This window comes from Polypterus senegalus, chromosome 15 (assembly GCF_016835505.1).
Source record: "Polypterus senegalus isolate Bchr_013 chromosome 15, ASM1683550v1, whole genome shotgun sequence".
NCBI classification, from domain to species: domain Eukaryota; kingdom Metazoa; phylum Chordata; class Cladistia; order Polypteriformes; family Polypteridae; genus Polypterus; species Polypterus senegalus.
The window spans coordinates 51,266,400-51,289,642 of NC_053168.1; the positions used below are offsets into that span (position 1 = coordinate 51,266,400).

Genomic DNA, 23,243 nt, shown 5'->3' on the forward strand with positions numbered 1-23,243 from the left:
AAGATTAGCTATTTTATGATTTATGCAATATAATAAAGCTGGAACTGGACTATTTTTAGTTTTTGATAATATCCTGAAGACATTATAGGCGGACTTGAATTAAGAGCAGATTTGCCACAATCGGCTGTGAAAGCTATATCTGATAGCAATGTTTTTAGAACAGTTAATGGGAATGAGAGTTCAGTATAGCGCCAACATCATTTGCAGGCTAAAATGACATGGCCCTAATGTCCTGGTTAAATTACTTATTGCTAAATTAATTATTATTTTTTAATTAATTATTGGTGGCTTACTCCACCAATCCATCCACTGCATTACAGTTTGTTTAAAGTGCATTCTTATTATAATTAACATAAAAATAGCTTGTTGATCTTAATTGTTGCTTGTTAAAAATATAGTAACCTAAGAAGTATCATTAATCATATCGTGTAAAGTGTAATAAGACCAGCACAAGGCATACATTGAGAATATAAACTGTTCCTTAAGAAAAACTACAAGGAAAAAGCTACAAGGTTTTATTGTTTTTTACACCATCAGAAAGTAGTGACATGAAAGGATCAGCATGCATAATTCATCTTGATTACGTGTATCATATTATTGAAGGTCTGAAAGATGGAAGAGTATTTTAAGGCAAGTGTTTTTCTGAGCTCCCACATGACACAGTAATTTATTTATACTGTTTATTTTAAAGATAGATACATTCTTACATGAATGAATTATTTCTTTATCAATGGGTGTTTAAATTTAAGTGGTGTTTTTTACAAAATATGTGATACTTTCTGGTTGCTGAGGCCCCTGTTATTGTTTATTTAGCCCTGTATTAGGCACCAATTACTGATTACACCAACCTACACACACTGATATAGGGCCATATTCGGAACGGGTAAATGATGATTAGATAGATTGTTTTTGGTTTGTTAAAGGATTATTTTTTCTTATTATTGCCTAGGGGTGTTTCAGTAAATTATTTAAAGTCTATTTTTGTTTAATCTGTTCCCTTGCAGGCTTCTGAAGATGAGTCATACATAAGTGATGTGAGCGACAATATTTCTGTGGACTGCTTAAGCAGTGAAATTGAGACCCCAAGTAAGAGATATTCTTTAAACAAATGGAAATAACAGTGAATTTTTTGGTTTGCAAAAGTTTCCTTTCATGACCTTATTGCATGACAGTACGTTTTGCAATAAGTACTACCTTTTATTTAGTAGTAGCTTGGAACTTTAATCAATTTTGTTTGATCCAAAGTGCTTTAAAACCAAAGAAGATGAAATTTCGTATTTCTTTTGAGCTTCCATGTTTGGTAATTCACTTTATGAGTGATATGAATTAAATTGTCTCAATCACAGTAACTCTGCTGGCCATTAATTTAACATAGACTGGTTTAGTCATTAATCCTGTTTACAGTATTTAATTTATTTCGTATAACTGTGCATAATGTATATTAATGTTCCTTTCTATATCCCTTAAGTGAATCTCTTCCATCCATCCATTATCCAACCCGCTATATGCTAAAACGGAGGTCTGCTGGAGCCAGTCCCAGCCAATACAGGGTGCAAGGCAGGAAACAAACCCCGGGCAGGGTGCCAGCCAACCGCAGGGCACACACACACACACACACCAAGCACACACTAGGGACAATTTAGGATCGCCAATGCACCTAACCTGCATGTCTTTGGAGTGTGGGAGGAAACCGGAGCACCTGGAGAAAACCCACACAGACACAGGGAAGCGAACCCAGGTCTCCTAACTGCAAGGCAGCAGTGGTACCACTGTGCCATTGTGCCGCCCAGTGAATCTCTTATGGTAAAAAAAAAAAAATGTGACACTTATAATAATGGGATATTGTCTGTTCTAAATTAAATAATGGATTTACCACTTTCTGAACAATGTGTTAAAGATTTGTTATTTATTTATTATAACTGATTATAGGCAATATACATTTCACTTTTGATAGAAAAGTTAGACAAAATATTTAGGTTCTTATTAGTATGTGTGTGTTTCTAATAAATTCTAGGTAGATAGATAGATACATATGTACATACATACATTCATACATGCATACATACACACAGTAGATGGTACTTTGTTTGTCCCAAGGGGAAATTTAGCTTTTACAAAAGTTCAAAACATACCATAACAAACAACAACACCCTTCCCCAAACACACACAAGATTTACAAATAAGAAGAAAAAAACCTTCTTAGCTAATGTTAAGTGAGTCGTTATGTAAGCATATTGCCATAAGGTGTAATGGAGCCCCAGTATCATTTATGAACACACTTGAGATAAATAATTTATTGGCTCAAAGTACTCAGTGATGTGTAGCATGGTTCATAATGGCCATGAGTTTTGTCTTCATTCGATCTTCCATTACGATCTTCTTTGGGTCGAAAGTGTGTCCCTAAACTGAGACTGGCTTCTTAATTAATTTGATGATTTACAGTGGTGTGAAAAACTATTTGCCCCCTTCCTGATTTCTTATTCTTTTGCATGTTTGTCACACAAAATGTTTCTGATCATCAAACACATTTAACCATTAGTCAAATATAACACAAGTAAACACAAAATGCAGTTTTTAAATGATGGTTTTTATTATTTAGGGAGAAAAAAAAATCCAAACCTACATGGCCCTGTGTGAAAAAGTAATTGCCCCCTTGTTAAAAAATAACCTAACTGTGGTGTATCACACCTGAGTTCAATTTCCGTTGCCACCCCCAGGCCTGATTACTGCCACACCTGTTTCAATCAAGAAATCACTTAAATAGGAGCTGCCTGACACAGAGAAGTAGACCAAAAGCACCTCAAAAGCTAGACATCATACCAAGATCCAAAGAAATTCAGGAACAAATGAGAACAGAAGTAATTGAGATCTATCAGTCTGGTAAAGGTTATAAAGACATTTCTAAAGCTTTGGGACTCCAGCGAACCACAGTGAGAGCCATTATCCACAAATAGCAAAAACATGGAACAGTGGTGAACCTTCTCAGGAGTGGCCGGCTGACCAAAATTACCCCAAGAGTGCAGAGACGACTCATCCGAGAGGTCACAAAAGACCCCAGGACAACGTCTAAAGAACTGCAGGCCTCAATTAAGGTCAGTGTTCACGACTCCACCATAAGAAAGAGACTGGGCAAAAACGGCCTGCATGGCAGATTTCCAAGACGAAACCACTGTTAAGCAAAAGAACATTAGGGCTCGTCTCAATTTTGCTAAGAAACATCTCAATGATTGCCAAGACTTTTGGGAAAATACCTTGTGGACTGATGAGACAAAAGTTGAACTTTTGGAAGGCAAATGTCCCGTTACATCTGGCGTAAAAGGAACACAGCATTTCAGAAAAAGAACATCATACCAACAGTAAAATATGGTGGTGGTAGTGTGATGGTCTGGGGTTGTTTTGTTGCTTCAGGACCTGAAAGGCTTGCTGTGATAGATGGAACCATGAATTCTACTGTTTACCAAAAAATCCTGAAGAAGAATGTCCGGCCATCTGTTCGTCAACTCAAGCTGAAGCGATCTTGGGTGCTGCAACAGGACAATGACCCAAAACACACCAGCAAATCCACCTCTGAATGGCTGAAGAAAAACAAAATGAAGACTTTGGAGTGGCCTAGTCAAAGTCCTGACCTGAATTCAATTGAGATGCTATGGCATGACCTTAAAAAGGCGGTTCATGCTAGAAAACCCTCAAATAAAGCTGAATTACAACAATTCTGCAAAGATGAGTGGGCCAAAATTCCTCCAGAGCTGTAAAGACTCATTGCAAGTTATCACAAACGCTTGATTGCAGTTATTGCTGCTAAGGGTGGCCCAACCAGTTATTAGGTTCAGGGGGCAATTACTTTTTCACACAGGGCCATGTAAGTTTGGATTTTTTTTTCTCCCTAAATAATAAAAACCATCATTTAAAAACTGCATTTTGTGTTTACTTGTGTTATATTTGACTAATGGTTAAATGTGTTGATCAGAAACATTTTGTGTGACAAACATGCAAAAGAATAAGAAATCAGAAAGGGGGCAAATAGTTTTTCACACCACTGTATTTGGCTTATTTGAAGTATGTGATCTTACCAGCTTGACTATAACTTAGTAAATTGCACTGTTTATCACAGAGTTGTAGAACACATAAAAGATGTCACTGCTCACATTATAGTAATGCACATTCCTAAAAAAAAAAGTAATTTCTTAATATTGTTGTCATTGGTATAATCCTCAAAAGTTTGTAATCAAATGTGGAAATCTTGTTGTTTCCTGTATTAAAGGGTTGATTAATTTCACTACTTTATATGATGATTTGTGTTTTCAATCTTTTGAAATATTTCTTATACAAACATTTTATTACATTAATGGAAAGCACATGAATATGCCCAGAATGAAAATCTGCCAATTTGCTCCTGTTCATTTCGCTCAGTCACTAGTGTATTATTGTTATTACAAACATTATTCTTATTTATCAGTTTCATATGACTAGGTTGGTAGCTTAATACTTAGTTCTCAGAGTTTTTTTTGAACAACAACATAATGAATGTTAACACTACACATCCTCCATAACAGAAGGAGGTTCATTTTCTTTGTCATGTACTAAAGCTCTGTTCATTTCGCAAATTAATAGCATTTCTACAACCAACAAATAAAAAACCAGCCCTTTGTTTTATTGAAAACATGCCGTGCTTAAATCTGTTGTAATTCCAAAAGTGTTCAAGATTAGTCTTCGGTTAATGTTAGTCCATATTGTTACAGTATACAGTATCATAACATATCTCAGTCAAAGGATAATATACAAAAATTGCTATGACTGACTTAATATTTTCATGAAATCAAACAATCATTATTTTATATGGCATCTTTCCACAATGCAAACTTTTCTATTAATTTGACAACTACAATGTTCACAGGTTAAATGACTTGCTCAATTTTACACAGTGAGTCAGTGCTTTATATCCTAGGCATGAAACTGCCTTTTAAACAAAGGCAAGATTTGTTTTTCAAATTTTCACAAGCATGTCTTTATTTAATGTGCAACATTTTTAAAATTTGTTAAGTAGGCTTGGTTAAAATTTCTCTGAAATTATACCATTGTGTATCTCAATCCAATAACAATAATAACTGTTGCAGTGCTATCTTTTACAATTTTGTAAACGTTTAATTGCTTTTACTGTGCATGAGTACTCTTACCAGTTATTTTGTCTAATAAACCTTCTTTTAAGCTCAATACATATATACTACTTAATTCCTATGGTTTTAACAATTGCACTAATAATGTCCTGGAGCTTTAGAAAGTAGCTCTAACTACATTAACGCTGTGGTGCCCTTTAATAATAATGTTTGTGGTAAAATAAATAGGATTTAATGTAATGAAAAATTGTCTGCTCTCGCAAATGAATCCTGCTCACTAACAATGCATATAAAAATACGTTAGATACACTAAACTGATTTCCACTGAGTAAACACACTGTTAAAATTGAGATATCAAGTGCAATAAGGAGCTAAAAAGCTATCAAAATGAATTATTAAACCAACCACACACTAACGCAAAGGGGAGAATGAAGTCTTTGTCTGACTTACTGTAATATCATAGGCTCTGTTTCAATTTAAACTGTTTACGCCAATTATTCTGAAAGAAGTGCAGGAATCAATTCAGTGTCAAGGTGCAGCTATCTTACACTGCTGCCTGACAAACCCTGGTAGAAACACACCTGGCATTAGCTATCTGAAAATGGATTAGACCTATAAGGCAGCTTCCCACCACCTTGCTGTCATTGTTAGGCAACAGAGTGTCACCTGTTCTAAGTGACATCTTGTTACTCTTATTTGCTAGTCAGGAAAAGTTGTGCTGATGGCCTAAGCTAAAGAGTAATATTTTTTCATAAAGAGAGTCCTAGTTTTAGGAATAGTTGTGCAAAACCAGTAGGCCTCCTCCAATATCAGTCTTTCTTGTATGAAATGTTTTAATTGAAAATCATCAAAATTCACTTTCCTCTTTTTATAGACAAACACAGGATAATACTACTCCATTTGAAGTTCCAATTCACAGAAAGGAGTGGAAATAGCTTTTAATGATGGTGACTGTCTTATTCTAAAAAGGATGTGGCAATGCAGTGTTCTGTTATGCAATTTATAATTTACTACATCAAGTAGTTAACAATTAACCAGAGTATGCAGTATTTTATGAGAGGACTGAGTTTGCTTGCAGTATTCCTCCCTACCTAAAAAATGCCAACGAGGTCATAAATATCAAAATCATCTCATTATGGAAAATAAAGCACACAAGCAGGAATAAGCAAAAGAGAACACAAAGTAAAAATAAGCAGAATCAAAGCAAAACCCCACTTTGTCTCTAGAACTACTCACATACAATAGATCTTAGACCCTGCCTTCTACCAGATGGGGTGGTTCTCCAATTTCCCTGCCTCCAAAGTACCCAGCAACCACTGCCATTATCAACTACCTTGGTGTCTCTCCCTCTCTTTTAGCCATGGCTTGCTTCTTCCATCAGAAGCTGTCACCTCAGATCCACAATGGCAGTGGTAGCATTAAGCCGCTTTCTGTGGTAGGTCACATTATAGTGTTAAGGGTGGCCCTCCTTTTTCTACATGAACACTAAGCTAAAACTACTACTCCCATCACCTGGTGTTCCTGTGCCAATAAGACTTACTGTAAGTCTCTTAAGCACATTCTGAGCTGCATGCTTTAAGGAGGCAGCACAGTCCAACTACATTTATTCAGATACTGTGTGCTTCTACCTAATGACTTGCAGGTTAACTACTTTTGCCCTGCCAGTCTCTACCTTTAAAAGGGCTACACTCACTTCTCCTTACCTGAACACATACGAATGTCATCTTTCCACAACCTCACTCACTCCGTGTTTAAGGTTGGCTTTTCCAAGCCTTGCTGAGTCACCAGTACTCAGGTATGCTAACATTATGTGTTTATGCTTAGGCTGCACATTTCTCTCTCTCTCTCTCTCTCTTCCATACACTGAAACATGAAGAGGGATCATAGGAGACCAATCACATAGTTGTGCCACATGTAAACCAGTCGTAGGGTGTTTATTGAGAATATAGTTGAAAAAGTAAAGAACATCAGCAAACAGAAATGATGAAATATCAAAAAATGTGTTTACATCTAATTATTTTACAAGTTAAGCTTATTTGTACTTTCTTATCATATATTTATTTTCCTATACTTCATTAACTATGGAAAAATAGGGTGAATTAAAATGCTAGTTTGTCATCACACTTAACTCCTAAAATAAGCAGTATATTTCAATAAATTAAAAAGTAATAACAGAATAACTTGGCAATGATTAATTCTAATCTGGATTTATACTATGTTCTGCAATCTCAGTTTTTATTTGTCATTAGTAACTACAGGTATAGTAAGTTGAAGTATAGTTACATTCACCAGTGAAATTGAAACATTTTTTTTTCCTTCTGCTCAAGGTACAGTTCATAATGGAGCCATTCTAGAATATAGAAGGCGGTCATGTTTGCCTTCACCTAGTCCGAACACCAGCAATATTAGCTTATGGAACATTTTGAGAAATAATATTGGAAAGGACCTTTCTAAGGTTGCTATGCCTGTACAGTTAAACGAGCCACTTAACACTCTTCAGCATCTTTGTGAGGAACTTGAATACAGTGAGTTGCTAGATAAAGCTGCTGAGACACCTGATCCTTTTGAGCGAATGGTAAGCATTACTTAGACTACTCATTATAACTATCATAAATAGTGTTTATTGATGTTGTTTATTTTCAGCATATTAGAATTGTTTTTCATTTTATTATTTTGCATTATTAAGAATTTGACATTTGATAAAAATCCTATTTATAGTTTATCCACAAAAGTTACATAACAGTAATTATAGTTCAAGTAAATGTGACACAGAAAGTCAAAATGGGCATTTGGAAAGTAACTGGTTTTATAGCAGTTCATTTTTTACTGTCTACACCTTTTACACCAAGAAAAAAATTACAAATGATTTTCTTTTTAATTTTACAATATCCTGCATTTTTTTATCTGCTTGAATATTGAAGTCTTCCTATATAACTGTATCTCAGAGATCAATTTCTTAAATTATGTTGCAGTGAGGTATTAATTTTGTTTTGAGTTTTAACATTTTTAGATAGAAAGAGTTGACACTGATACTTTAATTTGCCATTGGCAATAAAAACACGTTTCAATGTAGATTGGCCACATACGTCTGCTGGAAGGAGGCATTGAGTATATCATATAGAGGTGCCATGTGACACATTTTGGAAACAGCTGAAATGCAGATCTAAACCAAACTCACATATACTGTACATCTGTAAAACACAGTCACATTAATACTCCAAGAGTGTTAGGATGATACTGAGACTTATTATACAAAGTCAGATTATGAATGTTTTGTTATTATGAAGGTGTAGTAGGGAACCTTGCCAGAAAGTGTGAGTGCAAGACTGCAGAGGTAGCACATAAGAAGCACATGGCCACACAAAACCATAGCAATTAATCTAGCATCTCAAATTCAAATCTAATATTTTTATTCCCTGCCTATACTGCTTTACAGTTACTTGCATTAAATTTAGTCTTCCACAAGTTTGCCCAACTCTGAATTCTGTCCAGGTCCACCCAAAACGATTCTACTGACTGTAAGGTATTCATTATTTTACGTAGTTTGCTTAATCAGCAAATTTAGCCAGCTTGTTACATTTTTACCTAGGGCATTTGTGTAAATGAAAAGAGTATTGGCCTCAGCACTCATTCCTGTGTATCCCCACTTTAACATCACTTAATTAAGAAGATATTTATCTTAATTATTATTCTTTGCATTTTGTGTTTGAGCCAGTTTTACACAAATGTACATAGTGCACCTTGAACTCTCACTTATTCTAGTTTTCTCACAAGTCTCATATATTATACTTTATCCAAAACTTGTGTAAAATGAAAAACAACATATACAACATATACATTTACAACAATATAAAAACACACAGTCATTTCTTAATCACAATCATCCTTCATTGTAGATTTGTCTATTTTTTGTGCAATTATTGTTGTACTATATATCAACTTCTTTTTCCCTTACAGATATACATTGCTACATTTGCAATATCCGGATATGCATCCAGTTATTACCGTGCAGGAAGCAAACCATTTAACCCCGTGCTTGGAGAAACCTATGAATGTGAAAGAAAAGACAAAGGTTTCAGGTTTATAGCAGAGCAGGTGAATTGTCTTTTCCTCTTATAGTTAGTCTATCATTCTAAGTGAATGTGAGGTAAAGGTTGTCATACTGTCTTTAGTTTACATGATTCATTGACCATATTTTTAAAAGAACTGATAAGATGCATATACTTAAGAGTTAGTGGTCAGTATATAATGTAAATTGTAAATTAATGTAAATTATTTTCAGTATCACATACAAAATATAACATTCATTAAGTTTCTTTTTCAAAAGCCAAAGCAGCACATGACACATTGACCCCTAATAATATTTTCACCCATGGTAGTATGTTTTTATTTATAGTTTGACACATTAATAAAACCTAGTCTTTTTGAATAGAAGTTAAATTTCATCTCAAAGTAGGTTAGGTTAGGTAGATTTATTATCCCAGATGGAAATTTGTTTGTAGCAGGAAAGTGAAAAAACAGAAGACATTGTTATAGAGAGCCAATAGATAAAGAAAGAAACAACATTTGACAACCAATGTTATTGCATAAACACACACTCAAGATCATTACAAAAAAGCATAATTACTTTCAACAGTACACAAAATATCATTGCAGAATTTAACATCTAGCAGCATCCCTGCAAATAACATAATTGAAAATGCTTATAGGTCTAGGAATAAAAGAGTTCTTAAACCTGTTGCTCTTTACCTTTGGAAACCTAAATTTGCAACATGAATTTACAAAGCTGGAATTTAGAGAAAAGAGGATGGCTAAATTGACAAGGTGACAGAATTGAGTGGGCTTTCTTTCTAACCTGTTTGCAATACATTTCAGTAATAAAGGTCTGCTGTGAACCAATCATTTTACTGCAGATTTTTTAATGTTGTTAAGATGCATGTTTCTTTTCATGAAATCTAACTCAATAGCTGCTATTAATTTAGTGAAACAATACAGCTAGAAACTATTTGCTTTTGAATTTGTAATTATCTCAATGTTTGCTGTGAAAAAAGTGCTCTGACTGGAAGCAGTTAGTTTTTTATTATGCCTTTTACATAAACATGACAAGCTGGTCATGTAAGTAGCAACGATCTCTAAATACTGGCAAGGTTTTTGTAATAGTAATTGAGTGAATGGAAAATATTCATTATTAAGATATTCTCAAGAGATAACTGGTGTTATCTTTTCATTTTTAATATTGCCAATGACAGTGCAAACTATGATGCATTTTTTTTTATATTTACTCGGGTGGAATACAGTTATATTCTTTTTAATTATATTGCTTAGGTAACATGTCTCCCAGTAACTTTTTGTCCTCCATCTTTCAGTAAAAATAGAAAGACAAAGTCAAGCCTTATAAAAGAGAGTATCCATAAAATGCTGCCATACATTGTAAAAAGTTGAATAGATCCATATTTCTTTTATTCTATATTAATCTGGTATGACTATTTCCTAAATTAGTGCAAAATAGTTAGCTAATAATGCAGCAAATTTGAGTGTGGACTGAAAATTGGGCAAAGAGGTGGTATCCAGAAGATTCCATAGAGATGGTATGTTAACTAAAATATCCAGCAGCAAAGTAAACATGAAGGTTCTGTGAGATATTAGCTAGGCTGAGAATCAAAACAACAGTTTGGCAGAAATTCATTCCTGAAAGCTTTTCATAATATTTACACCATTGACTGGAGATGCATTCAATGTAAAGTTGTTCATCCGTGTAGTCATCTAAACCACATGATTTCCATTTTATAGCACTACAAACTGATGTGCAACCTAGAGACTTTATAATGTAATTAGAGTCTTACCTACTGTTTATATGGCATTCTAAGATCTTATTTATCGTCTCTCTATATCTGTAGCCTAAAATGATTTAAACAGTTTAGACTTCATTATGGACAAAAATTCTCATTCTGGCATGGAAGCCATTTCTTGTAATGAGTAGAGTCTGGGTGATCACTCATCCTTCTGATTATGTGCTGAGATCAGATCTTTCAGCTGAAAATCTTCTCCTGTTCATTTACTTAAATACTAAGGTATACATTGAAAGATTCCAGAGAGATGCATGTAAAGTTTCAATGATTTGGTAAATCACAGTTAATAAATCCTAACTATTTAACATAATTTTCACCTGTGCGGAGGAGTATGTCAAGCTGTCAAAACATTTGCTTGAATGAATAGGCCTGTTACTGCCAACTTCACAATAAAGAGTGTGGTCATAATTACTTGATTGAAAAGCGAAAAAGCAGATTATTATCATTTCTATCTCAGTTCTCAAGAAGTCTTTGCTCAGATGTAGAGCTCTTTAACCTTTTGTGTAAGAGGTGCAAGTCTGCATACTGTAGAATTGTCTCATTCCTTGTGCCTTCAGTGAAATACACAGGTTCTGAAAATAAACAAGAGTTCAGGCAATGACTTTAGCCTTGAAGTTCAAATATTATCAAGGGTTAAAGTGTATACTATGCTAACTTATTAGCAATTCATGATATATAGGTTGCACATTTTAAAATTAGATATTTAAGTTGGGAATAATCATGGTTTACATATGGGGGGATTGACACTGCAATCAAATTTTGCAGGTAAATTGTAAATCTGATCCTGTAAATGTATGAGGCCATTCAAAAAAGGATGGATAGATTATTGAGGTTGCATTGATTTAATCACTAAAGAATATTTTGAAGCAATGATTTAAAGAAAAAAATATTTTGAGACATTTGTGTTTTTATGAGAATTCTTAGGACTTGGTCCCAACGTATCAAGGTTTGAATGCAGTTACAGTAGAAGATTACTTGTTTTTGATGCTTGATGAATATGTTCAAGTGCTGATTGAACTGTCCATAAATGAAAACTGAAATTTCTGTGAATAAATGTAAAGTAGATGAATATACAGGACGTTTTAAGCAACTTCAATACATCCGTGAATACTACAAATAGCCACTTTTTTGTTTGTTTAAAAAATTAAAGAAACCTATGCATGAACAGTAATACACAGTATCATATATTTCTTTTCAATCTATCTTAAACAATAATGTGGCCACTCTTTGTTGTGCATACAATACTAGGTTATAGGTCAAATCATTTTCTTCATCACTCATTTATTCATGTATTTTTCAAGTTGCTTTCTTAATTCTAACATTAATCATCAGTACTTCCAAACTTCAGTATATTCATGGGCAGTTGTAACATTTGGTGTCTAGGCTTAGATTCTAATCCAGTCTTCTAGAGCTGTGAGGCAGGAACATTAACTAACGTGCAGTTCTTTTTGCTTAATGACTTGTAATGTATTTTTAAACAAATATAGCAGAGTCACTTAAATACATATGTACACTGTATGTAAACTATTTCAGCTCTGAATAAAGAATTTACAAAGCACTGTTCTATTCCATGTTGTAGCATTGTATCGTTGAGATTTTTATTGCTGTAACTTTCCATCCATTTATGCATCATTTAACCCACTTATTCAGGGCAAGGTAAGGGAAGGAACAAAACCTGAACAGGGCGCCAGTTCATCACAGGTTGAACACACACATACCCACATACACAAGGGTTACTTTAGCAATGCCAGTTCACTTAACTTTGATGTCTTTGGACTGTTTGAGGCAACTGGAGCACCTGAAGGAAATCCATGCAAACACAGAGAGAACATACAAACTCCACGCAAGGAACACCTGGGACTCAAAACTAGTCTCTTTACTTTGAAGCAGCAGTGCTACCACTACACCATTCCTTGTTGTATCCAAATGCTTCAAAATTCCTTTACAAATTTTTGTGTTTAAAAATTTAAAATGTATTATTTCAATGAAAATTATAACTATTTCAAGTACTACTGCAAGAATGGCTGAAATTAAATCTGTTTAGATTTACACTACAAAGTTTATACTAATTAGAAACAAGGACCAACCTTCAGTTTGATTATTGTTCTTGTTACAATATGAGTAATAATGTGCTGCATTTCATAATTTTAAATAACTAATAAAAGAAAAACAATTCATGTGGTAAAAGTGTAATTGAAATGTACAATTCCTCAGTCGGTAGCACAGTGGCGCAGTGGGTAGCTCTGCTGCCTCACAGTTAGGAGACCCGGGTTTGCTTCCCTGCGTAGAGTTTGCATGTTCTCCCCGTGTCTGTGTGAGTTTCCTCCCGCAGTCCAAAGACATGCTGGTTAGGTGCAATGGCGATTCTAAATTGTCCCTAATGTGTGTTTGGTGTGTGTGTATGTGCGTGCCCTGTGGTGGGCTGGCACCCTGCCCGGGGTTTGTTTCCTGCCTTGCCCTGTGTTGGCTGGGATTGGCTCCAGCAGACCCCCGTGACCCTGTAGTTAGGATATAGCAGGTTGGATAATATGGATGGAATTCCTCAGTAGTTTAATTTTAATTAATGAATATTTTTAAAAAATCTATTTAATAAAATTATAGTGAACAATTTGAAAAGGCTAGTTGTGTCTGTAGCTGATGGTTTGCTGCACATTTAATGCATTTCATGTCACACATAGGAATGTTGCTCATATGCCTTCTTTTTTCTGTTAATTGTGAAAATTATAATTAAATTATAGTTTGGATACCTGTTTTTGTGTAGTCTAAAAAGCATAAAGTGCTGATTCTCTCTGGTAATTTTTGTTTATAAAATGTATTTTAGGTTAGTCATCACCCACCTATATCGGCTTGTCATGCTGAATCAAAACATTTTGTGTTTTGGCAAGGTAAGCATATCTTTTTTAAACACTAATTATTTTTCAGAAAATGTCAATATATGTGTTCAGATCTAAGAAACATATATAAAAGATTTTGATAAGTCTGTAATTGTTGAATAAAATGTTTAAAAAGTATATAGTGTACAGTATACAGTATATATTTATAGTATTTTTTTTTATTTCTGTCAGGAAGTCTGCCTCTTTAAGAGGTGGCTTTGATTCATCTTATCCAAAACATATTAGTGAATGATGTTACATAACATAACATAAACCGTCAACCCCATAGCACTTGTGATATTATTTGAAAAAAGTTTAGCTTCTAGTTGTTATAAAAGACTGAAAGCTGGTGTGATGTGTATGCAGAAGAAAAGAATGAAAACTGGGTATTCAACAATATTATAGTCTCCACTTTTGGAATTTTTGAAGATCATCCCATTACAGAAAAAAAAAACTTCATCATATCTATTACATGATTGTGAGTAACATTCCCCTTGATAATATGGGCTAGCCCAGCATAAATGAATTTTCTGCTTGATGTAGTTTATTACAAATTTTAATTGTGTTTGATATGAAGAGTGAAAGCTTGCAGAATATGAACTTTTTTTTTTACCAGAATAACATAATCTCATTGTGGTTCTTAAGATGCTGAGTGGAATTCTGAATGTAGTACAATCAGACATTGTGCTCTCAGTGCAGGACTTTTCTTGATCTTGTTTTCTGACTGGCCTAAAATTGAATGTGTTCATTATTTGTTAAAAATAAGTGGTAAAAGTAAACTTTTCTTTTCCAAAAAGAAAGAAAAGAAAAACTTTTGAGAAAAAGAAATTTAGAAATTTCAGAAAAAATAGCAATGATTTCTACCATTTGCCACATAAAATACTAAAGCTGAAAAATATTTTGTAAGGTTTTTCTGATTTATCACGGTATCACACATTTCTGTATTTCTTTTCATCTCTTCTTATTTCTTAAAGAAGAAGATGATTATGTAACTGATTCTTATTTCTGATAGCATCAAGTATCTGGAAATCTACATTTGCTGTTCTGTAAATTTGATAGGTGACTTAAATTAACTTACAATGTCAAGAAAGCTTTCTTCCCATGGTCACATTTGATTTTATTCTTTCAATTTAGATTTGAAATAGTCAAAATAAGCATGTTCCCTCATTTTAGTTCTATTAGTGCCTTCAATTGTTTCAAAATCTAATGTGGAAAGAGACCCAAGATAACAAAGTGCTCTTACTCAGGCCACTAGACATCACATGTGTTCTGTCTCTCTTTCTCTCTACCTGACCTGCAACTATATCAGTGGAGGATGAATATGTTTCTGGTTCATTATTTTCATTTCTCTTATGTATTTTCGTTTTCCTTTGTCTAATTTATATTCAATGAAAATTAAATCAATAAAAAATATTCATCTCACCTGAAGCTGGTTAGTATATCTTTAGTATCTTTTGTCTGACTTCCTTTGAAAACACAAGGGGTTTTTCAGGCTAGATATCATAGAGACACATATTTCATTTCCTGCTTCATGCACAGCCCCTTCCTGTGTTTCATCAATTTTCGTCACATAAATGCAGCAGAATAGTCACATCCTTGACAGTATCTGATGTGTATTTTTTGGAAACCATTTCATACTGGGACTTCTTGGAAACCTGAAGTTAGTAAATGTTGCACCATTATATATTGATTGGACTGATTCAAGTAATTACTGGCCATTAATACTAATTTGGGTAATGGATAAAATAATAGAAACAAAAATGAAAGATAAGTCTGAGCAAACCTAAAGTATAAATTTATTAGTAAACATGAGTTATTTAGGTTACTGTTTATCATGGCTAAAATATCATGGTTATTAGCAAAATATGGAGATGGTGTTCTCTAATATAGTTACAGAACAAAAGCATCTGATTATAGTGGTACATACAGTATGCCATTATTAATCTTGATTTTCAAGAAGCTTTGGTTTAAAATTCTAATCAGAGTCTAGTGATGAAACAAGTAGTGTCAGAGATTAATAGTGCACTTTGCTGATCTGTGCAAAATTGACATAGGCACAGAAAACAGTGTTAAAAGTGGATCCCTCAGGGTTCAGGGCTCGAGCTGCTTTCTTTTTTAAATTTGTACAAATGATCTAAGTAGAAAAGAAAATAGATGCAGAGAATGTTGCTTGAGGTACAAATGAAAGGCGGTTGTGCTTAAAATAACATTTTACAATGTATATAATTATTCTTCACTGTTTCATTCTGCTTATTACTAAAATGTCATAACAGCAATAATTGATGTCAAGATAAGAGGTACCAGACTGATTTTAGGAGTACAAGGCAAAAGTTGAAGAGAGAGGTGGCAAATGCTAAAGAAAAGGCATATGATGAGTTGTATGAGAGGTTGGACACTAAGGAGGGAGAAAAGGACCTGAACTGATTGGCTAGACAGAGGGACCGAGCTGGGAAAGATGTGCTGCAGGTTAGAGTAATAAAGGATAAAGATGAACATGTACTCACAAGCGAGGAGTGTGTGTTGAGCAGATGGAAATAGTACTTTGAAAGGCTGATGAATGAAAAGAACGAGAGAAGAGGTTGGATGATGTGGAGATAGTGAATCAGGAAGTGCAATGGATTAGCAAGGAGGAAGTAAGGATAGCTATGAAGAGGATGAAGAATGGAAAAGCTGTTGGTCCAGATGACATACCTGTGGAAGCATGGAGTTGTTTTGGAGAGATGGCAGTGGAGTTTTTAACCAGATTGTTTAATGGAATCTTGGAAAGTGAGAGGATGCCTGAGGAGTGGAGAAGAAGTGTACTGGTGCTGATATTTAAGAATAAGGGGGATGTGCAGGACTGCAGTAACTACAGGGGGATAAAATTGATGAGGCACAGCATACAATTATGGGAAAGAATAGTGGAAGCTAAGTTAAGAATTGAGATGATGATTAGTGAGCAGCAATATGGTTTCATGCCAAGAAAGAGCACCATAGATGCAATGTTTTTCAGCACATATGAGATTGATGCGAGGATCAATTTTCGAAAGACAGACACGCATTTCCTTGTTGATCATTTGAAGTCTCTCACGTTTCTTAGACTTAATTTCCGTAAGTGTTCTGTTATCTGTTTTTCCTACATAAAATATATTTTTTAAACATTATCTTTTTAATCAACCAAAAGTTCAAAAACACTAGCAATTTTAAATATTTTACAAAAGTTTCCGCGGTGCCCCATGAAAATTCCACGTGCGGCGCACCGGTTACCCGACAATGCTCTAGAGAGAAGAGGAATGAAGGTCAGTAGGAACAAGACAGAATACATGTGTGTACATGAGAGAGAGGTCAGTGGAATGGTGAGGATGCAAGGAGCAGAGTTGGCGAAGGTGGATGAGTTTAAATACTTGGGATCAACAGTGCAGAGTAATGGGGATTGTGGAAGAGAGGTGAAAAAGAGAGTGCAGCCAGGGTGGAATGGGTGGAGAAGAGTGTCAGGAGTGATTTGTGACAGACAGATATCAGCAAGAGTAAAAAGGGAAGTTCTACAGGATGGTAGTGAGACCAGCTATGTCATATGGATTGTAGAAGATGGCACTGAAGTGAGAGAGTCTCTGAGAAGTCAGAGAGGTGAGATTGTGCTGGTTTGGACATTGCAGAGGAGAGATGCTGAGTATATTGGGTGAAGGATGCTAAGGATAAAGCTGTCAGGCAAGAGAAAAAGAGGAAGGCCTAAGAGAAGGTTTATGAATGTGGTGAGAGAAGACATGCAGGTGATGGGTGTAACAGAACAAGAGGCAGAGGACAGAAAGATAATGAAGAAGATGATCCGCTGTAGTGACCCCTAATGGGAGCAGCCGAAAGAAGAAGAATAAAGAATGTAAATAGAATTATTTAAAGTAATAAAGGGTGACAATAAGAGTATGTGCTACCTGTTGCTTTGAAACTAGTTCTTCAGCAAGAATTTGGGGAAGAGAGATGCAAACTCATTAAAGGAAGTTATTTCTTCACAGATAGAACCATATGTAAATGTTACAAGTTACCAAGTAGTTTAGTTAACAGTACTGACTTATAATATATTTTTATATGATAATATTTTGCAAATGTTGCTTGAACAAGGATTAATAAACAGTGTTACAATGAATGGTCAGTTCTTCTCCAAGATTTCTATAAAGAATTAAGTATACAAGGTGATTCATACAGTCAGTGCCTGCAGGACAGACTAGAGAGAAAATGCTAAGGATCTATGTAAAGAACACTGTTAGTGACATTGTGAATCATAGGAAGCATGTGATTAGAGCAACTGATGAATATTATATAAATATTGTACTTTGCAAAAAATGGTAATTCAATTTGTCATTTATTGCCTTTTCTGTACAGTAATAATAACATATATCAAGGAATGTTTATTTTAACTATATGTACAGTATTCATATATAACTGTATTTAACTATATTGTTCTATTTCAGATATCAGATGGAAAAATAAGTTCTGGGGAAAATCCATGGAGATTGTCCCTGTGGGCACTACACATGTGACTCTACCAGAGTAAGATAGTGTTCATTTTTATTATAATGAATACTGTATTTCAGTGGAAAAAAACTTCACCCATAATTTATTATATGAAAATGTAAAAAATAAATATACTTTATATTGTGTTGGCGGCACAGTGGTAGCGCTGCTGCCTCGCAGTAAGAAGACCTGGGTTCACTTCCCAGGTCCTCCCTGCGTGGAGTTTGCATGTTCTCCCCGTGTCTGTGTGGGTTTCCTCCGGATGCTCCGGTTTCCTCCCACAGTCCAGAGACATGCAGGTTAGGTGCATTGGCGATCCTAAATTGTCCCTAGTGTGTGCTTGGTGTGTGGGTGTGTGTGTGTGTGCCCTGCGGTGGGCTGCCCCCCTGCCTGGGGTTTATTTCCTGCCTCGCGCCCTGTGTTGGCTGGGATTGGCTCCAGCAGACCTCCGTGATCCTGTGTTAGAATTTAGCAGGTTGGACAGTGACTGACTGACTTTATACTGTATATTAAATAAACATTACAAAATTATTTCAGTTATTCATTTTGTTCAAAAGTAAAACTGAAAAAATAGAAATTTTACATGACGTCAATGTTCTGTTTTACCCCTCCCCCGTCTACCCAGCACAACAAATTTTAAGCCTGTGTTATTTGTAGTCCTTCCAGCCCTTTCATAAATTATTCAGAAGAGAAGCATGTTGCTTGTGGCTGATATTTCTGAGTGTGAGCTTGCTTGTATATGACTGGATTAATTATGTAAAGAGACATTTGAATTTTAATATTGTAAAAATGTAAATATAAGTAAAATGAAATATTTTTTAATGATTAAAGTTTTTTGATGAAGTGTAAACAAGTGATATGCATCTTGGAAAAGCTTATCATTTAAAGCTGTCTCTTTCACCACATTATTTTAAGCCTATCTTAAAGTGCAGATCAATTTTTGTCAAGCTTTTATTGAAAATGACTACAAAAATTAAATTCAATAAGTACACTAAAGCTTATTTTCACATTAAAATATCTAATTCTAATCAATAATGATAGACAGAGTCTATACAACTGTTAGTGAGGCCTTTATATCTGTACCCCATCCTTATCTTGGAGGCTCAGACCACATTTACTTACTTATTATTCCTGCATACAACTCCCTGTATAACCATACCAACCCAATTTGGAAGAAGATCAGAGTGTGGCTGAATAGTGCTACTTTATTTCTAAAGGACTGACAGACTGGGCCATTTTTAGAAAGGCTACTATGTATCGTGCTTCCATTAACCTGGAGAAGTATATAGAATCTGTGAGTGGTTATATCAACAAGCATATAGAGCACATTAGTGTGTCCAAGAATGTGATCTTAAGAGCCAGACCAAAATCCCTGGGTGACAACTGAGGTATGGGTGATGTTAAAGACCTAGGGCCTCATGTATAACACCATCCATGGAATTCACACTAAAACATAGCATACGGACAAAAACTGAAATGTGCATACACACAAAAAAAATCAGATGCATAAAACTGTGCGTAATCCCAATCCACGTGAATTTTAACACACATGCATGTGCCTACAGCTCCACCCTGACTCCTCCCAGAATTTTTCATATTTAAATATGCAAAACAATATAAATTGACTCTTCCATTCACTGTTTTGTTAAAAAACAATGGTAATAGCACATGTAAACAAAAATGTAATTGAATGCGAAGTGGAGGTCCTACTCAGTGAAGTAGAGGCAAGGAAAAACATACTATTTGGTGGCTTTGGCAGTGGTATGAGCAACAAAATGAATTTAATGGAGTGGCACTCAAAAGTTCAAGTTCAGAAAGTCGCACAGTGTCCAAAAAAGAAAAAAGAAGTGATCAAATGTCAAAGTCGACGTGAAAATGCAAGTGTCTGGGTGTCATACAAAAGCATATTAGGGCCACAAAGGAAAAAAAAAGTCTATGCCAAGATTAAAGTCAAAATGTTGACTTTAATCTTGAAATTTCCACTTCAATCTCATAGTTTATTTTGTCATTAAAGTAGTATGTTGTAAACTTCATATTAATAACGATGTTTCATTTACTAGGGTTTCTCAAATCCAATCATAACTGAAGTAGCACATTAAATGCTTTGTAGTCTATGTGTTCCCTGACCCAGTCGTTAATCACTACGTGCTTCTTAAACAGTCTTCCTCTTACATTGACAGGAGCGCACGGGCAGTGATCTCCACACAGAATACATTACATTTATGATATTATAGCTCTCTGAACATAGAATACTAAGATGTATGCTTGGTATCATTTTCATGATGAAATGCATTATTATGTATGTGTGGGCACAGTGGTGCAATGGTAGCCGTAATCAGTGAGTGATAATGGAATAATTTAACGCAGCAGTACTGTCTCAGTCAAACATACCAATCCCTAACTCTTGTCATTCTGTTTTCTTTCTCCAACAACAACAACAACATTTATTTATATAGCACATTTTCATACAAAAAAATGTAGCTCAAAGTGCTTTACAAAATGAACAATAGAAAAATAAAAGACACAGTAAGAAAACAAAATAAGTCAACATTAATTAACATAGAATAAGTAAGGTCCGATGGCCAGGGTGGACAGAAAAAGCAAAAAAAAACTCCAGACGGCTGGAGAAAAAAAATAAAATCTGCAGGGATTCCAGACCATGAGACCGCCCAGTCCCCTCTGGGCAGTAACTAATTACCATGTAACTCCATGTAACTAATTACCACACAATAAGCATCTGTAATAAATGTAAAACCAGCTGTAAGCTTAGAATACTGATTCTTCAAAACTTTTAAGGAACACTGAAAAATCTTTGTTATACATGTTTAATTATTCTATTCATCCTTCCAGGATCATGCCAGTCCCAGCAAGCACAGAGCACAAGGCAGGAACAGTCCCTGGATAGGGCGCCAGCACTGCTACACCACCGTGCCCCTACATGTTTAATTATTAACAGTATACATTATTTAAATGAAATTATTAATTTATCTGTAAAATGTAATATGCAGACTTTAATGCATTATATCATAAAAATTACATCAAGTTTACATCCTAGTAATCTAACAGCACACAGCTCCAAGAGGATAGCTATTGCAAATCTAAATCGACTAAAAAGCCAGTAATAATCACCTGTAAATACACACAATCTTCTATTGAATCCCTTTATTGTTATTGTATGGAGATTCAGTATGCAACTCCTCCATTAGTATATTTTCCTATAAAATGCTAAAAAATATAATAATAATATGATAAAAAAATGAAAAAGATATAATATGAAAGCATAAGTACAATATACATGTACATATAGTGCAGACTGTGCAAATGGTTCATAAAGTGGTTCAGGTAGTGCAATATTAAAGTTGTTATGCAAGTTTACAATGAGATAATTGTAATTATAAGTACAAACACTTCTACCACACTTGATGGATTGATTGAGTGTGTTTATAGCTCTTGGGATGAAACTGTTTCCAGTCCTCGAGGTCCATGCAGGAAAAGCTCTGAAGAGTTTGCTGGATGGGAGAAGTTAAAATAAACTATTTCACTTCCAGTTAAGACTATAATATGACACCAAAAACTCAGAATCAGTGTCTCCATGATGGGACAGTTAACTTCGTAAGCTGGAATGTTAAAGGCCTGAATCACGAATTAAAGAGAAAGAAAGTACTTTCTCACCTAACAGGTCTAAATGCTAAAATAGTATTTTTACAGGAAACCCACTTACTAAGTAAGGATCAGTTCCGGCTGCAAAAAGACTGGTCTGGCCAAATGTTCCATTCTAGTTTTACAAAGAAAACTAGAGGGGTGGGAATTCTCATACATAGAACAGTACCATTTGTAGCATCAGATGTAGTATTGGATCCTGAAGGGAGATATGTGATGGTCATGGGAGACTTATCTAACTGTAAAATGATTTTGATAAATGTTTATGCACCTAATGTTGATGATAAGGAATTTATACAAAATTTATTTGCATCCATTCCCAATCTGAACACTCATAAACTTATAATGGCTGGGGACTTTAATTGTGTTCTAAATCCACTTTTAGATAAGACTTCCTCCACAGGGGAACGCAACTAACACCGCAAAGATAATTACAAAGTTTTTAACTGATCACAAGAACATATTCTTTCTACTCACCAGTACATCATTGCTACTCAAGGATTGATTACTTCTTTATAGATAATAACTTCTTGCCTAAGATTAAATCTTGTAAATACGATGCTATTGTTATTTCAGACCATGCTCCGATGATCTTGGAGCTGAAATTACTAAGCCCCATACACTCACCCCAAGAGATGGCGCCTCAATCCGCTTCTATTAGCTGACGAGAATTGTACTGAATTTATATCCAAACAAATTGAATTCTTTCTAGAGACAAATACATCCCCTGAGATCTCTGCAGGAATACTCTGGGAAACTCTTAAGGCCTTCTTAAGAGGACAGATTATCTCATATCTTTCCCACAGAAATAAATCCGAGCAAGAAAGTAGCAGAGATAAAAAGCGAAATTACTAAAATAGATGAAGAACATGCCAGACTACCAAGCGAGACTCTACATAAGAGGAGGCAGGCTCTACATTCAGAATTAAACCTCTTGACAACTAAAGAAACCGAACAACTAATTTACAAATCCAGACATCATTATTATGAACATGGAGAGAAAGCTAATAAGCTTTTAGCAACAAATTCACAAGCAAGAAGTGCAACGCAATCTCGTAATTACTAACACTAATGGAGATAAAATCATCGAACACAAAAATATAATGTACACTTTTAGAGACTACTATAAATCCCTATATACTACTGAGTTTAAAGAAGACAATATACAATCTAATGCATTTCTGGATAAATTACAGATACCACAAATTGACGCTATTAGTGTGGAGGAGCTCGATAAACCTCTGTCATTATCAGAATTA

The 23,243-nt window shown here is 34.8% G+C and overlaps 1 protein-coding gene across 3 annotated transcripts in view; it reads left to right on the plus strand.

The window, feature by feature from the left end:
• The window catches only part of LOC120515422 (oxysterol-binding protein-related protein 3-like), a 183,533-nt gene that overhangs the window by 137,676 nt on the left and 22,614 nt on the right, over positions 1 to 23,243 (plus strand). For all 3 annotated transcript variants that reach the window (XM_039736396.1, XM_039736395.1, XM_039736397.1), the window contains 5 exons: positions 1,005 to 1,086; positions 7,442 to 7,689; positions 9,072 to 9,209; positions 13,785 to 13,848; positions 18,282 to 18,360. In XM_039736396.1, coding sequence (XP_039592330.1) covers positions 1,005 to 1,086; positions 7,442 to 7,689; positions 9,072 to 9,209; positions 13,785 to 13,848; positions 18,282 to 18,360 — 611 coding nt within the window. The remainder of the gene's footprint in view (positions 1 to 1,004; positions 1,087 to 7,441; positions 7,690 to 9,071; positions 9,210 to 13,784; positions 13,849 to 18,281; positions 18,361 to 23,243) is intronic.